A 19,814-nucleotide genomic window follows, 5' to 3' on the forward strand; every position below is an offset into this window, starting at 1 on the left:
AAGATGACCTCACTGAGAAGCCAACATTTGAGCAATAACTCAAAAGATAGGGAATAAATCATGTGGCTCTCTGGGGGAAGAATACTCAAGTGGAGGGCAAAAGTTCTGAGGTTAAGTGTGATTGGTGTTGCCAAACAGTAAGGAGGCTATGTGGCTGGAGCAGAGAGGTGGGGAGAGGAAGAGAGAATGGGAGTATTTGAGGATAGAGAGGTAATGAGGGAGTCATTTAGTAGGTCAGTGTGAGGACTTTTACTCAAAATGATATGGGATGACATCTGAACATTTTGATCAGAGGAATGACATGATCTGACATACTTAATGGAGACTTTGGACTATGATGATAGTGGATGTGAAGGGAAGTAGTCTGATTCTGAAGATATTTTGCATCAGTAATGGATAACAGTGAATATGGAGAGTGTAAAGATAAGCTAGTTGTAGAAGTTTTCCTTTAAAAAAAGATTATAAGAGACACAGACGTATAGAACAGTCTTTTGGACTCTGTGCAGGGGGTGATGATTTGGGAGAATGGCATTAAAACATGTATAATATCATATAAGAAAAAAAAGAAGAGTATATGAGATATAAAAATTTCGATTCTTTGGTATGTGAAAAAAAAAGTAAAAAAGATCATACATAGACCCGATAAAACATTACAATTAAAAAAAAAAAAAGATTATATGCCTTGAGCTGTCCCATACCATATGGCTTCCAGGTAAAAGGGAAGTAGCTGGGTCTGCTGCAGGGTTCCCAATCTGTAGCCTATCAGCTAAATCTTTGATTAATAGTTTTGTTTGACCACAGTGTTTAAATTTGAAGTTAATTGCATCAAACTTAAAAATTCAGAAACAGATTCCAGGTCTCTCTTGAAAAACTGAAAAATTGGGCAGTATTGAGACCTTATTCCCAGAGGGCAAAAGGTAATAGGCGCTGCGTTTAAGTGCTAGATGCCTCCTTTCCAGAGCACGTATTCTCAAGTTTTCCAGTCCCCGCACCTCTCTATTTTTTCCCCCTAAAACTAAGTGTCATTGTGCACATGCTGCTGTTTGTTTTTTTCTTTTTATTTTTTTGATATAGTAAAATATTTTATTTACTTATTTTATTCAAATTTTAAAATTATGAAATATTCTGAATATATAAAATGTAGAGATTTATATTATAGGCACTCACTTGTTCATTTTATATGCTTATTACATACTGATATTTCACTTAGTCTTTTTATTATTTATTTATTTAAAATTTTTTTATTATTTTTTATTTTTTAATATAAATTTATTTATTTTAATTGGAGGCTAACTACTTTACAATATTGTATTGGTTTTGCCATACACTGACATCCGACATGGGTGTACATGTGTTCACCTGCTGCTGCTGCTGCTAAGTCACTTCAGTCATCTTTTTTAAATTGAAGTATAATTTGCTTACAATATTGGTTTTAGGTGTATAGCATAGTGATTCAATATTTTTATACATTACAAAAATGATCATCAAAATAAGTCTAGTTACCATCTGTGACCATACAAAGTTGTAGTATTATTACTATATTTTCTATGCTATACCTTACATCCACAAGACATTTATTTTATAGCTGGAAGTTTGTACCTCTTAAGCTCCTTCACCTGTTTCACCCATTCCCCACTCTCCTCTGCCCCCAGCAACAACCAGTTTGTTTTCTGTATCTATGAATCTGTTTCTGTTTCATTATGTTTGTTTATTTTTAGAGTCCACATATAAGTGAAATCATAGGGTGTCTGTCTTTCTCTGATTTACTTCATTTAGCATAATATCCTCAAGTCTGTCTATATTATCACACATGGCAAGGTTTCACTCTTTTCTTATGGCTGAGTAATACTACATTTTGGGGGTATGTGTGTGTCCCCATGCACATGTGTGTGTGTGCATGCATGCTCCCTCCCCTCTCCCAACCAGCCGTGGCCCCAGCCGGGTGTATATGTCAGAGAAAGAAGACACTGGAAGGAATAAGGTGCCTCTATCAATAATGTATAACTTGAGCACAGAGCCAGGGAGAGAGATGTACACTCTGTGTGTGTGTGTAACTGGAAGTGGGCTCAAGTAAGCTGTTCTCGTATTCTTGTATGCTGCTGCTAAGTCGCTTCAGTCGTGTCCGACTCTGTGTGACCCCATAGACGGCAGCCCACCAGGCTCCCCTGTCCCTGGGATTCTCCAGGAAAGAACACTGGAGTGGGTTGCCATTTCCTTCTCCAATGCGTGAAAGTGAAGTCGCTCAGTCGTGTCCTACTCTAGCGACCCCATGGACTGCAGCCTACCAGGCTCCTCCGTCCATGGGATTTTCCAGGCAAAAGTACTGGAGTGGGGTGCCATTGCCTTCTCTGATTCTTGTATAGGTTTGTTCTTATCTGTGCCTGTGCACCTTCTATGTACCAGTCTCTATTCTAGGTATTGAATCTCATCGCTAGGGATGTAGCAATGAACAAGACAGACAAGGTCATTGTTATCATGGGATTTATATTCCAGTGAAAGATACAGATAATACACAAGTGAATAAAATACATGAGCTAATTTCAAATCATAGAAGGTTCCACAAAGAAAATAAAACAGGATAATGTGATAGAGAGTTTCTGGAAGGTGCACGTAGGTAGATACATACGTGTGTGGTGCATATACTTGCAGATGGGCCCATGTTCGAGTCCTATATCCATATATTAATGCTGTTTGTTCCTATGTGTGCAAATGAGCAGTTCCTATGTCTACAGTGTTTTTTATATTAGTATATATGTTTTTATGTATGCAGGGGTACATAGGTCAGCATACATATGGGGACACGTATGCATGGGTGTGAGGTGTACGTCAGCATTTAACTGTAACTAGAGATGTTCCTGTTTGCCACTTGTCCGTGAGCCAATTAAGGAAGTGACTTTTTCTGCATCCAGCATTCAGGGCCATTTGCCAGCTTCCTCTCTCCCAGTTCCTTCCCACTTTAAACAGCTCTGTGCTTTTCTCCTGTCAGCTCTAGGAAGGTGAAGCCAATGAGAGGATAGTAACTAACTCATTGAGCCAGGAGCTGGAAAGAAGCTGATAATCTTCTGTGAAATCGCCAAAGACCTGGCTTCCCTGCTAGTCCCTGTCCTTCACACTATGAGGAGACAGCCTGACTTGAAGTCAGAAGACCTGAGGATCTATTCTTGGTTCTGCCGCTTATTATTGTGACCTTGACAAGCTCCTACCTCTCTCTGGGTTTTAGTTACCTTCTTCGTAAGTTCTCTGGGTGGTAAGGAAGGAAAGGAAGCACAGTGACCTTTATGGAGGGCTACGTGGTGCTGCCTGAAAGAGGTGGGAAGGCATTCTGAGCTGGGGCATTGGTGTGATTAAGATTGTGGAAGTGGCACTTTGTGTATAAGGGAAGCCAGGAAGAATCTCCTTAGGATAAAATTCAAATTTCTTACCGTGCCTACAAAGCCCTATGTGATCTGACTGCTGCCTACTTCTGATTCTTACTCTCCTTCTTGTTCACTACACTCCAGCCATATTAGCTTCCTTTCTGTTCTTTGAATAGGCCAAGCTCTTTACTACCTGCCCAGGATACTCTTCTCAAGAACTCATACATTTGCCTGCTCTCATTGCTCAGGTCTTAGCTCAAATGTCACCTCTCCAGAGAGAGGCCTTCCCTGATCATCCTACTTAGGGAACTTATCCTCTAGTATTTATCAGTATTTCAAATGTCCATATCTTTGACCCAACAATTTCACTTCTAGTAATTCATCCTTCAGATATATTTTCAAGTGAGTAAATGACATATTAATAAAGATACTCATTGAAATATTTATTTGTTAAATAAATTATGGCACACACAAATAGTAGAACATTATGCATATGACAAAGAAAATGAAATAGCACTGTAAGTCTTAATGGAAAATGATATCCAGATATATTGTTAAATTTAAAAATTAAGCAAGATGATCAAGCTCTATATTTAAGATTTATGCAGTTTATTGAATGCATATTATATTCAATAAAAAACAAGATACAGAAAAATGCATATTGTATGCCACCATTTGTATAGGAAAAAAAGAGAGTATATAAACACAGAAGCATGTTTATATGCTTGTCTAATAGGCCTGTCCTGTGCTTAAAGCTCTTCTTTCCCACCTCCCCATTCTATGCTTTTTTGGGGACTTTGAAGTATTTATTTCTCTTCTGAACAGCGTTAAAATTCAATTTTCAAATTCACTTAAAAAATTTACATATCTTTTTATGTTCAGTTCAGGTCAGTTGCTCAGTTGTGTCCGACTCTTTGCGACCCCATGGACTGCAGCACGCCAGGCCGCCCTGTCCATCACCAACTCCCAGAGAATGCTCAAATTCATGTCCATTGAGTCGGTGATGCCATCCAACTGTCTCATTCTCTGTTGTCCCCTTCTCCTCCTGCCTTCAATCTTACCTAGCGTCAGGGTCTTTTCTAATAAGTCAGTTTTTCGCATCAGGTGGCCAAAGTATTGGAGTTTCAGCTTCAGCATCAGTCCTTCCAATGAACATTCAGAACTGATTTCCTTCAGGATTGACTGGTTTGATCTCCTTGCAGTCCAAGGGACTCTCAAGAGTCTTCTCCAACACCACCGTTCGAAAGCATCAATTCTTTGGCGCTCAGCTTTCTTTATGGTCCAACTCTCACATCCATACGTGACTACTGGAAAAACAATAGCTTCAACTAGACAGACCTTTGTTGGCAAAGTAATGTCTCTGCTTTTTAATATGCTGTCTAGATTAGTCATAGCTTTTGTTCCAAGGAGCAAGCGTCTTTTAATTTCATGGCAGCAGTCACCATCTGCAGTGATTTTGGAGCCCAAAAAGATAAAGTCTGTCACTGTTTCATTTCCCCATCAATTTCCATGAAGTGATAGGACTAGATGCCATGATCTTAGTTTTCTGAATGTTGAGTTTTAAGCCAACTTTTTCACTCTCCTCTTTCACTTTCATCAAGAGGCTCTTTAGTTCTTCTTTGCTTTCTGCCATAAATGTGGTGCCATCTTTGTATCTGAGGTTATTGATATTTCTCCCAGCAGTACTGATTCTAGCTTGTGTTTCATCCAGTCCGGCATTTCACATGAAGTATGGAGAAGGCAATGGCACCCCACTCCAGTACTCTTGCCTGGAAAATCCCATGGATGGAGGAGCCTGGAAGGCTGCGGTCCATGGGGTCACTGAGGGTCGGACACGACTGAGCGACTTCACTTTCACTTTTCACTTTCATGCATTGGAGGAGGAAATGGCAACCCACTCTAGTATTCTTGCCTGGAGAATCCCAGGGACGGGGGAGCCTGGTGGGCTGCCGTCTGTGGGGTCACACAGAGTCAAATATGATTGAAGCGACTTAGCAGCAGCAGCAGCACTCTGCATATAAGTTAAATAAGTAGGGTGACAATATACAGCCTTGACATACTCGTTTCTCAATTTGGAACCAGTCCATTGTTCCACGTCCAGTTCTAATTGTTCCTTCTTGACCTGCATACAGATTTCTCAGGAGGCAGGTAAGTTGGTCTGGTATTCCAATCTGTTTAAGAATTTTCCACAGTTTGTTGTGATCTACACAGTCAAAAGCTTTGGCATAGTCAATAAGCAGAAGTAGATGTTTTTCTGGAATTCTCTTGCTTTTTCTATGACCCAACAGATGTTCCAATTTGATCTTTGGTTCCTTTGCCTTTTGTAAATCCAGATTGAACATCTGGAAGTTCTTGGTTCACATACTGTTGAAGACTAGCTTGAAGAATTTTGAGCATTACTTTGCTAGCATGTGAGATGAGTGCAATTGTGCAGTAGAATTATTTAAAAATCATAAAATTGAAAAATAATACTGAAGGGGATATTCTTACAGTTAAATCTTTGTATACAGTCTGAATCCTTAAGATGTCTTTTTAAAAATTTCTCGGTCATTATTATGTCATTCTTTATATCTTTCATAATGCTTATCATAATTGGAAATTAAATTATCTGTTATATTTTTACTTGTATATTTCCTGTACTATCATTGGAATATAAGCTTCATGTTGGGAGGGATTTTGCTTATCTTATTCTCAGTGCCTTATTTCTATTCATATATATAGCACATAGTAGTTGAATAAGCAAATGAATCGATGAAGAAATGACCAAAGGAAGCCAGGCTGAAGCCTAGAAAGGAGTAGGAGGCAAGGCTGAGGAGGTAGACAGCAAGAAGTTGATAGAGGGTGGTGATTCTCAACTTTAAAGGTGCATCTGATTTACCTATTGATTCTTTATACCAACTTGTAGTAAAGAAGCAGATTCTTGGATCTTGTGATTGTGATTCTGAGTTTGGGCTCAGGAATCTACATTTTGACAAGTTCCCTAGGTGACTTGGGTACAAGTAATCTAGAGACCCCACTTTGAATAACACCAGTGCAATGCTGACATCACTTTCAGGAAGAATCACATTCGTGATACCATTTCTCCTTAATACATGCCTCGAATGGAAGAGAGAAGACCATGATCCCATTTTATCAAATGAGGTTCAGAGATGGCAGTGCATTTTCCAGTGATACACAGGTTGTGTATAAAGTATATCTTGTAAGCCCAGTGTATCTGATCAGTCAGCTCAAGGTGTGGTGGCAGATGGCTCACCCTCACAGAATATTCCCAGGCCTTGGTGTTAATGAATGGATTTTATGACTGTTCCTATTTTTGTTTGTTTGTTTGGGGAAGAAGTCATATTCCCTAATGACTGGCTCTTTCTGATACATCTCAGGGAGGGCAATGAGCCAGAGGAAACCACCCAGATCACATACCGAGAGCTGCTGGTCCAAGTGTGTCGGTTCAGCAATGTTCTCCGAAAACAGGGTGAGTGAGGGGATACAGGGAGAGGACTGGAGAGCCCAGCCTGGGGGTATCTGAGGACTTGGGGGAGGTTGACAAGGAAAAGAAGGAATCTGCTAACAGAAGAACAGGAAAGGTCACCTGGGAGGGGAGGTAGGTGGGTGGCAGATAATTGGATGAGAAGGAACACGTAGCAGCAGGTGGGATCCACTACGGTCCATGACCTGTGTCCTTTACCGCAGGCATTTGCAAGGGTGACCGAGTGGCCATCTACATGCCCATGATCCCGGAGCTCGTGGTGGCTATGCTGGCGTGTGCCCGCCTTGGGGCTCTGCACTCCATTGTGGTAGGAATTGGGGCTGGAGAAAGGGGCCTGGTTGGGGGTAGGGCTCAGGATAAGTAGGTTGAGCCTGGATGATGGAGAATCTGAAAAACAAGACTAAAGCATTTAGAATGTTTGTGTCATAGGTTCCTTATTCCTTTTCTTGTTCACTCGATCCTTGGGTTGCCATCTTTCTCAGTCTTTCTTCCCTTTTCTAGTTTGCGGGGTTCTCTTCAGAGTCTCTTTGTGAACGGATCCTGGATTCCAATTGTAGCCTTCTCATCACTACAGGTGACTAAGTCTCTCACCCCTCCCCCAAAACCCCCACACTCAAAGTCTTGGTCTTCAACCAGCTAGCTGGTATTTGGGGCTGCTTAATGTAAAGGGTAGGGGCAGCCTACCCTTTATTTCCTGCTTCCACCTCAGCCTTCCCTCTGTTAGCTCAAATTAGCTGGAAGATCCAGAGACAAGAGGCCTATCCAGGAAGGACTGAACATTGTACCCACTAGGGATAAAGGGGTAGAAGTGTGATGCCTTCCTAAGGCTTGGAATATCTGTTGCTCCCCAAAGATGCCTTCTACAGGGGGGAAAAGCTTGTCAACCTGAAGGAGCTGGCTGACGAGGCCCTGGAGAAGTGTCAGGAGAAGTAAGTGTGTTTGGTCTGCTGGCTACTGCCCTGAGTTGACTGGGCATTTCCCCAGTGCCAGGTTTCCTTTGTCCCTCCTACCCTAGATAGACATGGGTGGGTCTTGCCAAATTCTCCTTTGAGCCAACCAGCCCACCACTTCAGGCTTTTCTTTCCTCCAGGGGTTTCCCAGTGAAATGCTGCATTGTGGTCAAGCACCTGGGGCGGGCAGAGCTGGTCACAGGTGACTCTCCTAGCCAGTCTCCTCCGATTAAGAGGCCATGCCCGGATGTGCAGGTGAGTCTGGTACCATTATGCCCTCCTCTGGGCTCCAACTGGCTCCCTCTTCCTCCCCAGGAAGTTCCTGATGTCCATCTTTGTTTCCTTATCATAATGCTGAGGATCTAGGAGCAGTCCTCGGAATGGCCTCCCTGGCAGGGCTGGCTGGAGATAGGGGACTTTGACCTTGGATGTAGGTAGGGAGCTTTGGAAACTTAGCCCAAGAGATTGTGAGGAAGACTCCTGTGCTGGTTGGAGTATTCTGATGGGCATCAGGGATCTTTAGGGATTGGGCTTGGGTTAGAAATGGGCTGACCTGGGTGACTATATGTAGTCATCTTAAATACTGGTCTTTGGTTTGGGGTGGGCTACCTATGTGGTCCCACCATGGAAAGACCAGGATCTGCCCCTCAATAGATGGCCCTTGATAGCTTTGGATACATGCTTCTGATGAAAAAGCCCAGTGGTGGCCTCCAGGTCTAAGAGGCATGAAGGATAAAAGCTCCAGGGTCCAGAAGGACAGGGGTTTCTGAAATTCTGTGACTTGAGAGGCTTTGAGTAGTCTTAGAGCTAGACAGACTTGAGTCTGGTCTAGGAACATTGGAGACCCTGTCAGCATTTGGGGTTCTGAGTGTATAGAGGCTATGAACAGAATCAGGAAAATGGAGGCTGGGAGGACCAGTGAGAGAGGAACCAGAGGGAAAGGAAGCAGCCAGAGGTTTGGGGCACATTGACCCTTCCCTCCCCCTCTCCTATCCTTGGACCCTGCTCACCACCCTTTCCGTGGGCTCTTAACAGGGTAAGCCGAAAGAGAAACCCAAGCACATCCGGCCCCAGGTATCCACCTCTGCATTGCCTTGGGCACTGCTTTCCTGCATGCTTGTTTGCTTGTCCAACTGCTCTTTGCCTGTTCGCCCCATTGAGGTGACTGCCAGACCTAACCCCCTTCTCTCTACCCTTAGTCTAAGTCACTCTGTAGGGTCATGAGACCAAATGCTTATTGTTCTGAATTGGCATAGAGCATGGATCTCAGAGAGGTAGCAACAGACATCCCATTTCACTCCTGCTTCTCAGGACCATTGTGGGAGAGAGGACCAAGCTGTCTGTCAGAAAGTTTTTACTGTGCACTTAGCTGAGGCAGAACCAGGAAAGACAGGAGGAACAGGTAGAGGGGATGCAGACCTTGACGTTGGGAATCACCATCAAGTTGGCAGCTGAGAAGAAGGCTCCTAAATATATTTATAAACTACTTTGGGATTTACAAACTACACATAAACTCTGATATAATTAAATGCTAAATTGAACAAAAGTTATATTGTAGGTGATTCTAAGAAGAGAGACTCAAGTGGGGACTCAAAGCTGATTAGTATAGAGGAGAGACTGGGTTTGGAGTCCAGAGACCAATTTTTAGCTATATGACCTTAAATGAGTCACCCCTTCTCTTTGGACTTCAGTTCCCTTATCAGTAATGGAGACATGATAGTAAATGCTTTAAAAGAACCTCTTTGCTTACTAAAACAAAACATAAAAGCCACTATTCCTCTTGAGTTTTACCATCCTCATAGGATGTCTTACTCTAAATCTGCTATGATCAACCTCTTAGGCTAATGGTAAATATAATACACCTTTTCTCTATTCTCATTAGCACGGTGGAGACAGATCTGAGTCTTAGGGAAAAATGTTTTCATTTGAAAACTCAGGCAGGGACCTAAGACTTTTCTCTTGAAAGAGGAAACAAACTTAGTGGTTAGAATATAGGCTCTGGAGTCAGACCACTTGGCTTCACATCTTGGCTCTGTTACCTGCTATGTGGGAACTTGGGCAAGTTTCTTAAGCTCCTTTACTTCAGTTTCCCCATCTCTAAAATAAGGATAAAATTGTACCTACCCGACAGGGTTTTGTCAGTATAGGTAAAGTGTTCGACACATAGTAACTGCTCCATAAATGTTAGCTTTTATTATTTCTAATATAGCAGACAGGCTGGCATTTCTAAAAGGGAGTTTAGAAAAGAAATAAACTCTTTTAATTCTTAATACCAGAGGTTGTTAGGCCACAGGCTCCTGGAATTTTATTTCTTGGAGGTAAAAAGACTCAGTTACCAAAAACCCAAAGACCATAAAAATCGGCTTACAAAACCCAGGTTGGTTGGCCTGAGAACTGTAGTCAAAACGGTGGAAATCTTGGCAGAGCTCCAAACCCCTCATTCTTAAGCAGTCTTCAAGGGAGGGCCTGTTACAGTTGGCAGGGACCTTCCTCAAACATATTACCTATAAGCTTCCTCATATTCCTCTCTCACACCTGGCAGCTGCCCTCCCTAAGGCTTTCCTGGTCCAATAACAAAGGCCAGCTCCTTGATTCTTATTTCAGAAAATGCAAACCTTTTCCTGGTTCCAAGCCCTGGGCCCTCATAGGTATACACCTAATTCACAACCAACATGTGTGCCACTGATTGCTCTCAGCCTGCTTCCTGGTGCTGGTTATCAGCTCCCCACCTGGAGTATCCACCCCACCGTCCTTACCCACACCCACAAAGGAAGCAGTTTTACAAGATTACAAGAGTCCCCTCACTGCCACAGTGTAACTGTGCTTTGCCCTTGCGTGTACCTAGTGCCTTTTCTGTGACCATCCACACCAGCACCATAGACTAGCTGCATTTGCTCAAAGCACTATTGACACACTTCTTCTTAAACACATTAGTGCCCTCATCTCAAGTAGATCATCTGGTGGGCAAAAAATTATTCATGTGACAATGTATGTGTACACCTGTATGGCTATTCCAATTTTAAAAAAAAGTAGGGTGTATTTTTGTATTTTCTAGCTTGTGGGGACCTTCTCTCTGTTCTTTTTCTTCTTAATGGTGTCTCTCTTGACCTGGACTTGTCATGCCAGAAACTTCAAATTCTCCAGAGTAAGAGACAGATAGTTCAGAAAAAAGAGAATGGTAATTTTTAATTTATCAAGGTATGTGTCTAACACTGTGGGGCTTTGATACCAAATATGCACACAATAAATTACTATATAACCATATAATGAGAGGAATAGGATGTTTCCTCTTATACTATCATGTCTACCTGCCAAATGGGACTATAGAACAAGGAAGTAATGAATATGAAACAGTTTTGTGACAGTTAAACCAAACCCACAATAGTTTCCATCATCACACTCTTATTTCACCTCCCAGAGGAGTTCAGTGGAATTAACTTTTCACCTTCCTGACATTCATCAGTCTTCTCTGCCCACCCAGACAATCCAAGGCTTGATGTTTACTAGGTAATAACAGATTTCCTTTGATGTTTCCAAAATCCTGTGAGACTATCAGGGCAAGAATGACTATCCTCATTTTAAAAATGAGTAACTTGAGGTAGAGTGGCTTGCCCATGGTCATATATATCTAGGAAGTGGCAGAACTGGGAATCGAAATCCAGTGCAACTTTGGACGAACTCAGGGAATACAACTTCACTCAGCAAAGAGTAGACTTAAAACCAGTTTTCACACAGGTGATATAATTCAGAAAGTAAAACAGTTTCAAGGAAAGTTTACAAAAATTTCAGGATGACAGATCTGAAAGACACTTCAGTATTCGAGGGACATCCTTCTACTGGGAGAAATCCACCTTGATCCTTTTCCACCAACTTAAAGCAAAGTTTCCTTCTGAATGGAACCTCAAGGAAGTGTCTTTATGAGAAACCCATTGGTACCACTGGTATAGGGTCAGGGCAGAGCTGGAGTAGGAACCTCCAGATGTGGATGATGTCCGTACATGCAAAAAAAGATGCTTAGACCAACATCTGTTGACTTCTTTTGCTACTAACTATTGGGGTCAGGTACCCACCTCACCTGCAGGCTCTGACTAATCCTGCATTTCTGAATTGTGTGGTATCTGCATCCCTGCTGATGAGCCACTAGTCCCATAAGTATATATGTGTGTATACAGGCCTGTGTATGCATATTCATTCATCCAACAAAATTTTACTGAGTGCCTGTTGAGTGCTAGGCATTTTACTAGGTGTTGGAGATTTAGGGGGGTGGGCAAGAAAGATAGACATGCCAATGTACTCATAGAGGTCACTATCTGGGGAGACGGTAATCAAGTAAACAGCTAAATAAAATAACTGGAAATATGTGCTATGTGGTAAAGAAATAAGGTGCTGTGATCAAGAATTATAGCAGGGGTGGGAATTCCTTGGCCATCCAGAGTTAAGACTCTGCGCTTTCACTGCTAAGGGCCCACGTTCAATTCCTGGTTGGGAAACTAATCTCACAAGCTGATTAAAAAAAAAAAAAAGAAGAATAGTAGGGGTGAGGGTGGGTCTGGGAGCCTATCAGATGCTGTTTAGGTTAAACCTTTCCAAGAAGGTGACATTTAAGCTAGGAATGACCCGAGAAGGGACCAACCAAGGGGGCCGCCTCCGCCTGATGCCAGGTGAGAGAAGTTCTGAAGCAGGGTGCTGGGAGTACCCAAGAAGCCTCCTGGTTCTGTTTCTGTTCTCCCTGCCCCATTTCACCCTCTCTGGGCCCTTCCTCCCTCTCAGGACCTCCATCTGCCACTCCTGCCCTGGCCTCTCCAGGTGCTAGGTAGGGGTGAATTTTGCCCCCAGCCTGATCTGTTCACAATTCCTCGTTGCCCATTCCTATTTTCTGCCCCCTGCAGATCTCCTGGAATGAGGGGGTTGACTTGTGGTGGCATGAACTCATGCAGAAGGCAGGGGATGAGTGTGAGCCTGAATGGTGTGATGCTGAAGACCCACTCTTCATCCTGTACACCAGTGGCTCCACAGGCAAACCCAAGGCAAGTGTGTGTGTGTGTGTGTGTGGGTACATACACTGTGTGAGGGTGAGAAGTGAGTTTCTGAGGAAACATGTAATGACATGAAATTTACAACTCTGAGTTTCAGAAATATCACATTACCTTTTCTAAATCAAATTGACATAAATCCTCAATCACTGATGGTGAAGCCCAAGGTCAGACAATTCAAGTGGGGAGCCTCAGGGTGCCCAGAAAAGGAGGAAAGGATAAATCCATGGGGCTGACATCTGTGTTTCCTGCCCATACCCACGTGGTTTGGTTGAAGAAGAGCTGCCTGTAAAGTCAAGGCCAAGAGTGGGCACAGGGATCCCTCTTTGCCTTCTTGACTACAGCTCTTAGAGTTCAATCCCTTTCACATGCCACACTGGTAACATCTAGTCCCTCCCGGAGCAGTGTGGGAACTGGAAACACTTAGAACTCTGACTTAAAAGATATATCACTCTACCTTCCACTCGCCACATCCATAAATTATTCTCTCCACAAGCTTTGGAGTATTCCTCAGTGAACCTTTAGAGACACAATTTGGGCCTCTCTTTCCTTGGAGAAGAAAATGGCAACCCACTCCAGTATTCTTGCCTGGAAAATCCCATGGATGGAGGAGCCTGGTAGGGATGAGATATTAATGGAGCAAGCAAAGAAGATTATCTTTTTTCCCCACTCTCATTCTATCAACGAATAATTGTATGCGTGTGCACACACAACAGAGACACTATTGGATGTGAGTGTACCGAAAGGGTTCATGTGTGTGAAAGTAATGTGGGTGGTTCAGAAATACCATCTTAGGGTGTGAGTGTGGATGATGGACTGACTATATAAATACATGTGGTGTGTGAAGTGGGAACGTGGAGAAAGCAGGATGGAAGAGAGATGGATGCTGTGAAAGCAGTGCTGGCAGGGCCAGAATCCTGGGGAGGCTTTTCCTCTACATTTGGTAGTCAGCGAGGGTGAGCCCAACTTGAGGCCCTATTCTCTCCACAGGGCGTGTTACACACAGTTGGGGGCTACATGCTCTATGTGGCCACAACCTTCAAGTATGTGTTTGACTTTCATGCGGAGGATGTGTTCTGGTGCACCGCAGACATTGGCTGGATCACTGGCCATTCCTATGTCACCTATGGGCCACTGGCCAATGGTGCCACCAGTGTTTTGGTAAGAAGGGTGCTGGGACCCATGACTACCTGGCTTATTTAGGGGATGGACAAGATGATCCTGGGTGATGACCTCCTAAAGCCACCTTGCCTAGAGGCAGAGGGACTTATACAATGACCTGTTTCCTTGAGAAAGAGGAGTTCTCAGAGGGTTGTATATGCTGAGTGGGAAAATCTCTTGGCTTGTCTGTTAAGGGTGTGAAGACAGGGATTTGTCAGAAAAGGCAAAATACTGAGCCTGAGGGTATGGTAGGGGGATGGAGGGACTATTGAGAAGGGCTGAAAATGACCAGCCATTATTGGGGTCAGTTTGAGGGGATTCCCACATACCCGGATGTCAGCCGCCTATGGAATATCGTGGAGAAGTACAAGGTGACCAAGTTCTACACAGCACCTACAGCCATCCGTCTGCTCATGAAGTTTGGAGATGAGCCTGTTACCAAGTGAGACCCCTCTCTGGCTGCTGCCCCTTGAGTGTCCCTCAGAGCTGGTGCTGGCCTTTGCACAGTCCTTTCCAGCCCATTATTCTAACACCCTGGCTTGGAATAGGGGAGGGGGCAGAAGAGCCTGTGCATGTCTTCCTGGTTCCTAGTGGTGCTCAGAGCCTCCCTTTCTCCCCACTCTTCTGCCCAAGGCACAGCCGGGCGTCCTTACAGGTGCTAGGAACTGTGGGCGAACCTATCAACCCTGAGGCCTGGCTCTGGTACCACCGGGTGGTAGGTGCACAGCGCTGCCCCATTGTGGACACCTTCTGGCAGACAGAGACAGTAAGTAACAGGTTCAGAAGGCTGGGGCTCAGGCACAGTGTGCGAAGACTGACTCAAACCCCCGGTCTCTGACTTCCACAGGGTGGCCATATGCTGACCCCGCTCCCTGGGGCCATACCCATGAAGCCTGGTTCTGCTGTGAGTGAGGCTCCCCTGGCTGGTCCTGGGCTAGGCCGGGGAGAGTCTTGGGGCATTCAGCCTAGGTAGAGGGTAGGGGGCTGGACTGATAGGTGTGGGGAATCTGGGGCTCTGGGGCTCTCTAGAGGTAGAGAGTTGAGTCAGAGTTGTCTCATTCCTCGTTGTGAGTCCTGTCTCCTGTTTGCTTCTAGACCTTCCCATTCTTCGGGGTAGCTCCTGCGATCCTGAATGAGTCTGGGGAAGAGTTAGAAGGTGAAGCTGAAGGCTATCTGGTGAGATCCTAGCCCTTGTGGGTCTTTGATGAGGGGGAGGGGAGGATGGTCCACAAAAGGGCACAGTGTGCTTTCCTTTAGAGTTTAGAACCTAACCTTTCCTGGTAGCTGCTTTTGGCTAAAGCTCCCTGGTTGAGGGTTTATCCTCTGCAGAGAGACCCTAGTGGGGCAATCCTTCTGGATATTTTGCCTGCCTCTAGGCCTTTTGGCCCACAAGACTCTTAAGGGCTCTACTCAAAGATACTTGATGGTGCCTTTTTGGGTCTGAAAGACAGTGGAAAATCATATAGGCTCCAGAGTCAACCTGCCTGGGTGCAAACCTGGCTCTGCCTCTTCTGTGACTTTAGATAAGTTACCTAACCCCTCTGAACATAAATATTCTCATTTGTAAAAGAGTTACCATAGTACCTTTGTCTGGAGAAGGAAATGACAACTCACTGCAGTACTCTTGCCTGGGAAATCCCATAGACAGAGAAGCCTGGAGGGCTGTAGTCCCTGGGATCGCAAAAAAGAGTCGGACATGACTTAGCAACTAAACAGCAATAGCAGCAGTATCTTTATCCCCTGTGGTTGCTGGATTGATTAGATGATTCATGTGAAGGGTTTATTTAGCACAGAACCTAAGAGTTGGTGCTTGATAAATGTAAGCTGTTGTGATCATTTAGTAGTTGTAGGGAGATCATTAGCACCCTCACCCTCCAACCCACTTTGTTTTTACTAAGAGCAAGCTTCCCTGGTAGCTCAAGACGGTGAAGAATCTGCCTGCAATGCAGGAGACCTGGGTTCGATCCCTGGGTGGGGAAGATCCTCTGGAGAAGGGAATGACTATGCAATTCAGTATTCTTGCCTGGAGAATCCCATGGACAGAGGAGCCTGTCAGACTACAGTTCCTGGGGTCCCAAAGAGTCAGACATGACTGAGTGACTAATACACTTTTAAAAGAGCAAGTTAGTAACATGGGCAAGACTTGAACCCAGGTCCTCTGACTCTTAGAATAGAGTTCTGTCCATCCCACCAATCTGCTGCCACAGGACATTACTGATTGGGGCAATAATTACTTACTTATGTGTGGGTCCCACATTTTTATGTAACTGCTTTCATTTGTATCAAATTGTACCTGCATCCCTGAGGGATTACCTAAAAGGAGACTCAAGGTACTTCCCTTGTGGTCCAGTAGCTAAGACTCCACATTCCCAATGCAGGGGGCTGGGTTCGATCCCCGGTTGGGGAGCTACATCCTGCATGCCACAACTAAGATCCAGTGGAGCCAAATAAATAAAAATCTTTTTTTTTTTAAAAAGGAGACTCAAATTTACTAAATGCTTATTACCAACAAAGCATGTGCTAGGCAGCTTCCACATACTATTAATTTAATCCTCAAAATAACTTTGGCAGGTAGAAATTATTTTCTCTGATTTACAGATAAGGATCCTGAAACTCAGAGACGTAAAGTTACTTACCTGAGGCCACACAGTAAGTGGCAGAGTTAGGATTCCAAGCCTAGACTGTCTCCAAAGCATATACTTTGTTCTACTTCTTGGGAATGGCATTCAGGCTATTTCTCCTAAGGTTTGGCAAAGACGTAACTGTCTTCCTGTGAGACAGTGTAGCAGATGGTTACCACTTCCTCATCCTCCAGGTGTTCAAGCAGCCTTGGCCAGGGATCATGCGCACGGTCTATGGGAACCACGAACGCTTTGAGACCACCTACTTTAAGAAGTTCCCCGGGTACTACGTGACAGGAGATGGTGAGCCTTGGCTATCCCTTTCCCACACCTCCCACTAAGACATGTACCATCCCCTTTCATTTTCAAGAAGAGTTGGTTAGGGATGTGTCTTATGTATCAATGTGTAATATCCAGTCAGAGATACAGAGAAGACCATAAGAACAGGAATGAGTGTTGCAGAAAGGCTCTCAGCACGGTGCTGAGATTTGATGTATGAGGGAAAATGTTCTTGTTTCCATCACTGCTGGGCTGAAAGAGAGGCAGCACATGGCAGTATGTATTACCATGTCAAGTGCGTCCCCATGTCTGGAGCCTATGTTTGCCCATGTGTCCATCCTCCAATCCATTCTTCCATAAATATTTATTGAGCACGTACTACTTATCTAAGCACAGGAGATGTTACCATGAATAAGGTGGGCAAGGTCTCTGCTCTCATGGGGTTTACATTACATCCTCTCTAGTGAAGACAGACAGGCAGTAAATTCAGCAAATAAATACTGCAGGGACAGCCACCATACATGGGATGGTGAGAAGTTTCTTTGAAGTGTTATTTGACCAGAGACCTAAAGAAGCAGCCAGGTATGGGAATATCTGGAGTAAAAATGAATGTTCTGTACCAGAGAGACATAAGCATGCAATGTCTGATGAACAGACTGAAGCTTGTGTAGCTGGAATGTAGTGAGCAACAGCAAGAATGTTGTATCAAGTTGGAGAGGGAGATAATACAGGGCCTTGTGAGCCATGGTGAGGAATTTGGATTTTATCCAGTGTACGGTGGGAGACCATCAGGCTTTTTAAGCAGAGAAGTGATTATAATTTATATATTATTTAGAAAATAACTTTGCTTGTTTTATGGAGAATAGACTTTAGGTCAGTATATTAGTTATACTAATTAACTCCAAACCTGGCAGCTAAAAACAATAATTATCTCATAGTTTCTGAGGATCAGGATTCTGTGAGTGGCTTCGCTGGTGGTTCTTATTCAGAATTTCTTGTGGGTTGCAGTCAACCTGTGGTTGGGGCTGCAGTCATCTAAAGGTCTGACTGAGCCTGGAGGACCCACTTCTAAGCTCACTTATGTGGCTGTTGGCAGGAATCTTCAGTTCCTTGCCACATGGACCTCTCCATAGGGCTACTCATGACACGGCAGCTGGCTGACCCCAGAGCAAATAATCAGAGAGAATGCAACCAAGATAGAAGCCACAGTGTCTTCTATAATCTTATCTCAGAAATGACATCCTATCATCTCTGCCAAATGCGATTGCTCAGGAGACAAACCCTAGTACAGTGAGATAAAGGACTACACAGGGATACAGATACCAGGAGACGGAGGTTGGTGTGACCGTCTTGGAGCCTGGCTAGCACAGCAGGAAGACTTGTTAGGAGGCTGTTGCCATGGGTACAGCAGTTTGGTGATGTGGATCGCTGCGGTATCCTACTGTGGTGTATTTATTTTCCCCTCCCAGGCTGCCGGCGGGACAAGGATGGCTATTACTGGATCACTGGCAGGATCGATGACATGCTGAACGTATCTGGTGAGGGCTAGGGACCATCGTCCCTTCTCATTAACCCTGCTCGCCCAGCAACTCACAGCCAAAGCCTTCTAAGAGAGCCAGACCATACCTGGAGTGCAGTGTTCATTTCTGGGCTGAAGTAATAAACACTGAAGAGTAATAAACACTGGGAGGAGAGGAACCAGGATGGTGGGCAACAATGTCCCTTGAGGAATGAATGAAAGGCTGTCCCTGTTTGACCAGACCGGGACTGCCTTATTGGCACAGATGGAACAGGGGCTGGGGTCTCTCTCATGGCAACTTCCTTTCCCTTGACAAGGACACCTGCTGAGCACGGCAGAGGTGGAGTCAGCACTCGTGGAACACAAGGCTGTTGCAGAGGCAGCCGTGGTTGGACACCCTCATCCTGTGAAGGGCGAATGCCTCTACTGCTTTGTCACCTTGTGCGATGGCCACATCTTCAGCCCAGCTCTCACTGAGGAGCTCAAGAAGCAGAGTAAGGAGCTTCCCTGGGCAGGGATTGCCAGGTCTGTCCTGATGGCCCAGTCACCACAGCAGGTTGTTGGGGAGGGGCTGTAGTGAGCTAGTTTCTCAAACCACAAACAGATCCCAGGGGCCGACTGCCCTCTTCCCACTCAGTCTCCATCATGCTAATAATGATTGACATTTGTAGAATTCTTTCTTTGTGCCACTGAACTAAGCATTTTAAATGCATTAATACATTTAATCTCTAGTCACCTCCATGAAGCTTCCCAGGTGGCACAGTGGTAAAGAATCTGCCTGCCAGTGCAGGAGATGCAGAAGACATGGGTTCGATCCCTGGGTCACAAAGATCCCCTGGAGTAGGAAATGGCAACCCACTCCAGTATTCTTGCCTGGAAAACTCCATGAACAGAGGAGCCTGATGGGCTACAGTCCATGGGGTCACAAAGAGCTGGACACAACTGAACAACTGAGAGCACACACCTCCATGAAATAGATCCTATTGTTACTCTCCTTCTAAAGATGAAGAAATTGAGGCTCAGAGAATTTAGGAATAAATCACTGGTTCGAGGCCACACTGCAAGTAAAGTGAATTTCAACTCTAGCAGGCTGATTCTAGAGCTTGAGTTCCATGAGGGTGAATTAATATACAATGAGAGAGTAAAGAGACAATGTGTTAAAAAGAGAGAAAGACAAAAAGTGAGCCTGAGAATGATTAGGTTGGGAACAAAGCCATCTCTGCCTTGGTTTTGGGCAGCCTGGCTAAGGGTACTGGAAAAATGTGTAATGATTTGTTGGTTACAGTTAGAGAAAAGATTGGCCCCATTGCCACACCGGATTACATCCAGAATGCACCTGGATTGCCTAAAACTCGCTCAGGTATGTTCAGAGGCCTCTAGGGATTGGGATTGGATGGGCCAAGGCCCACTA

General features: G+C 44.4%; 1 protein-coding gene across 1 annotated transcript in view; it reads left to right on the top strand.

Annotated features, from left to right (window-relative positions):
- The window catches only part of ACSS2 (acyl-CoA synthetase short-chain family member 2), a 46,820-nt gene that overhangs the window by 25,962 nt on the left and 1,044 nt on the right, over positions 1-19,814 (top strand). Inside the window, 16 exon segments of the mRNA XM_010854888.1 lie at positions 6,734-6,825; positions 7,044-7,147; positions 7,342-7,414; positions 7,694-7,769; positions 7,931-8,045; positions 8,826-8,864; positions 12,680-12,817; positions 13,814-13,984; positions 14,293-14,426; positions 14,618-14,750; positions 14,832-14,888; positions 15,080-15,160; positions 16,800-16,908; positions 18,354-18,422; positions 18,721-18,897; positions 19,689-19,763. Of these exon segments, the coding sequence (XP_010853190.1) occupies positions 6,734-6,825; positions 7,044-7,147; positions 7,342-7,414; positions 7,694-7,769; positions 7,931-8,045; positions 8,826-8,864; positions 12,680-12,817; positions 13,814-13,984; positions 14,293-14,426; positions 14,618-14,750; positions 14,832-14,888; positions 15,080-15,160; positions 16,800-16,908; positions 18,354-18,422; positions 18,721-18,897; positions 19,689-19,763 (1,643 nt within the window).

This window comes from Bison bison, unplaced genomic scaffold, assembly GCF_000754665.1.
Source record: "Bison bison bison isolate TAMUID 2011002044 unplaced genomic scaffold, Bison_UMD1.0 scf7180017864352, whole genome shotgun sequence".
Lineage (NCBI taxonomy): Eukaryota > Metazoa > Chordata > Mammalia > Artiodactyla > Bovidae > Bison > Bison bison.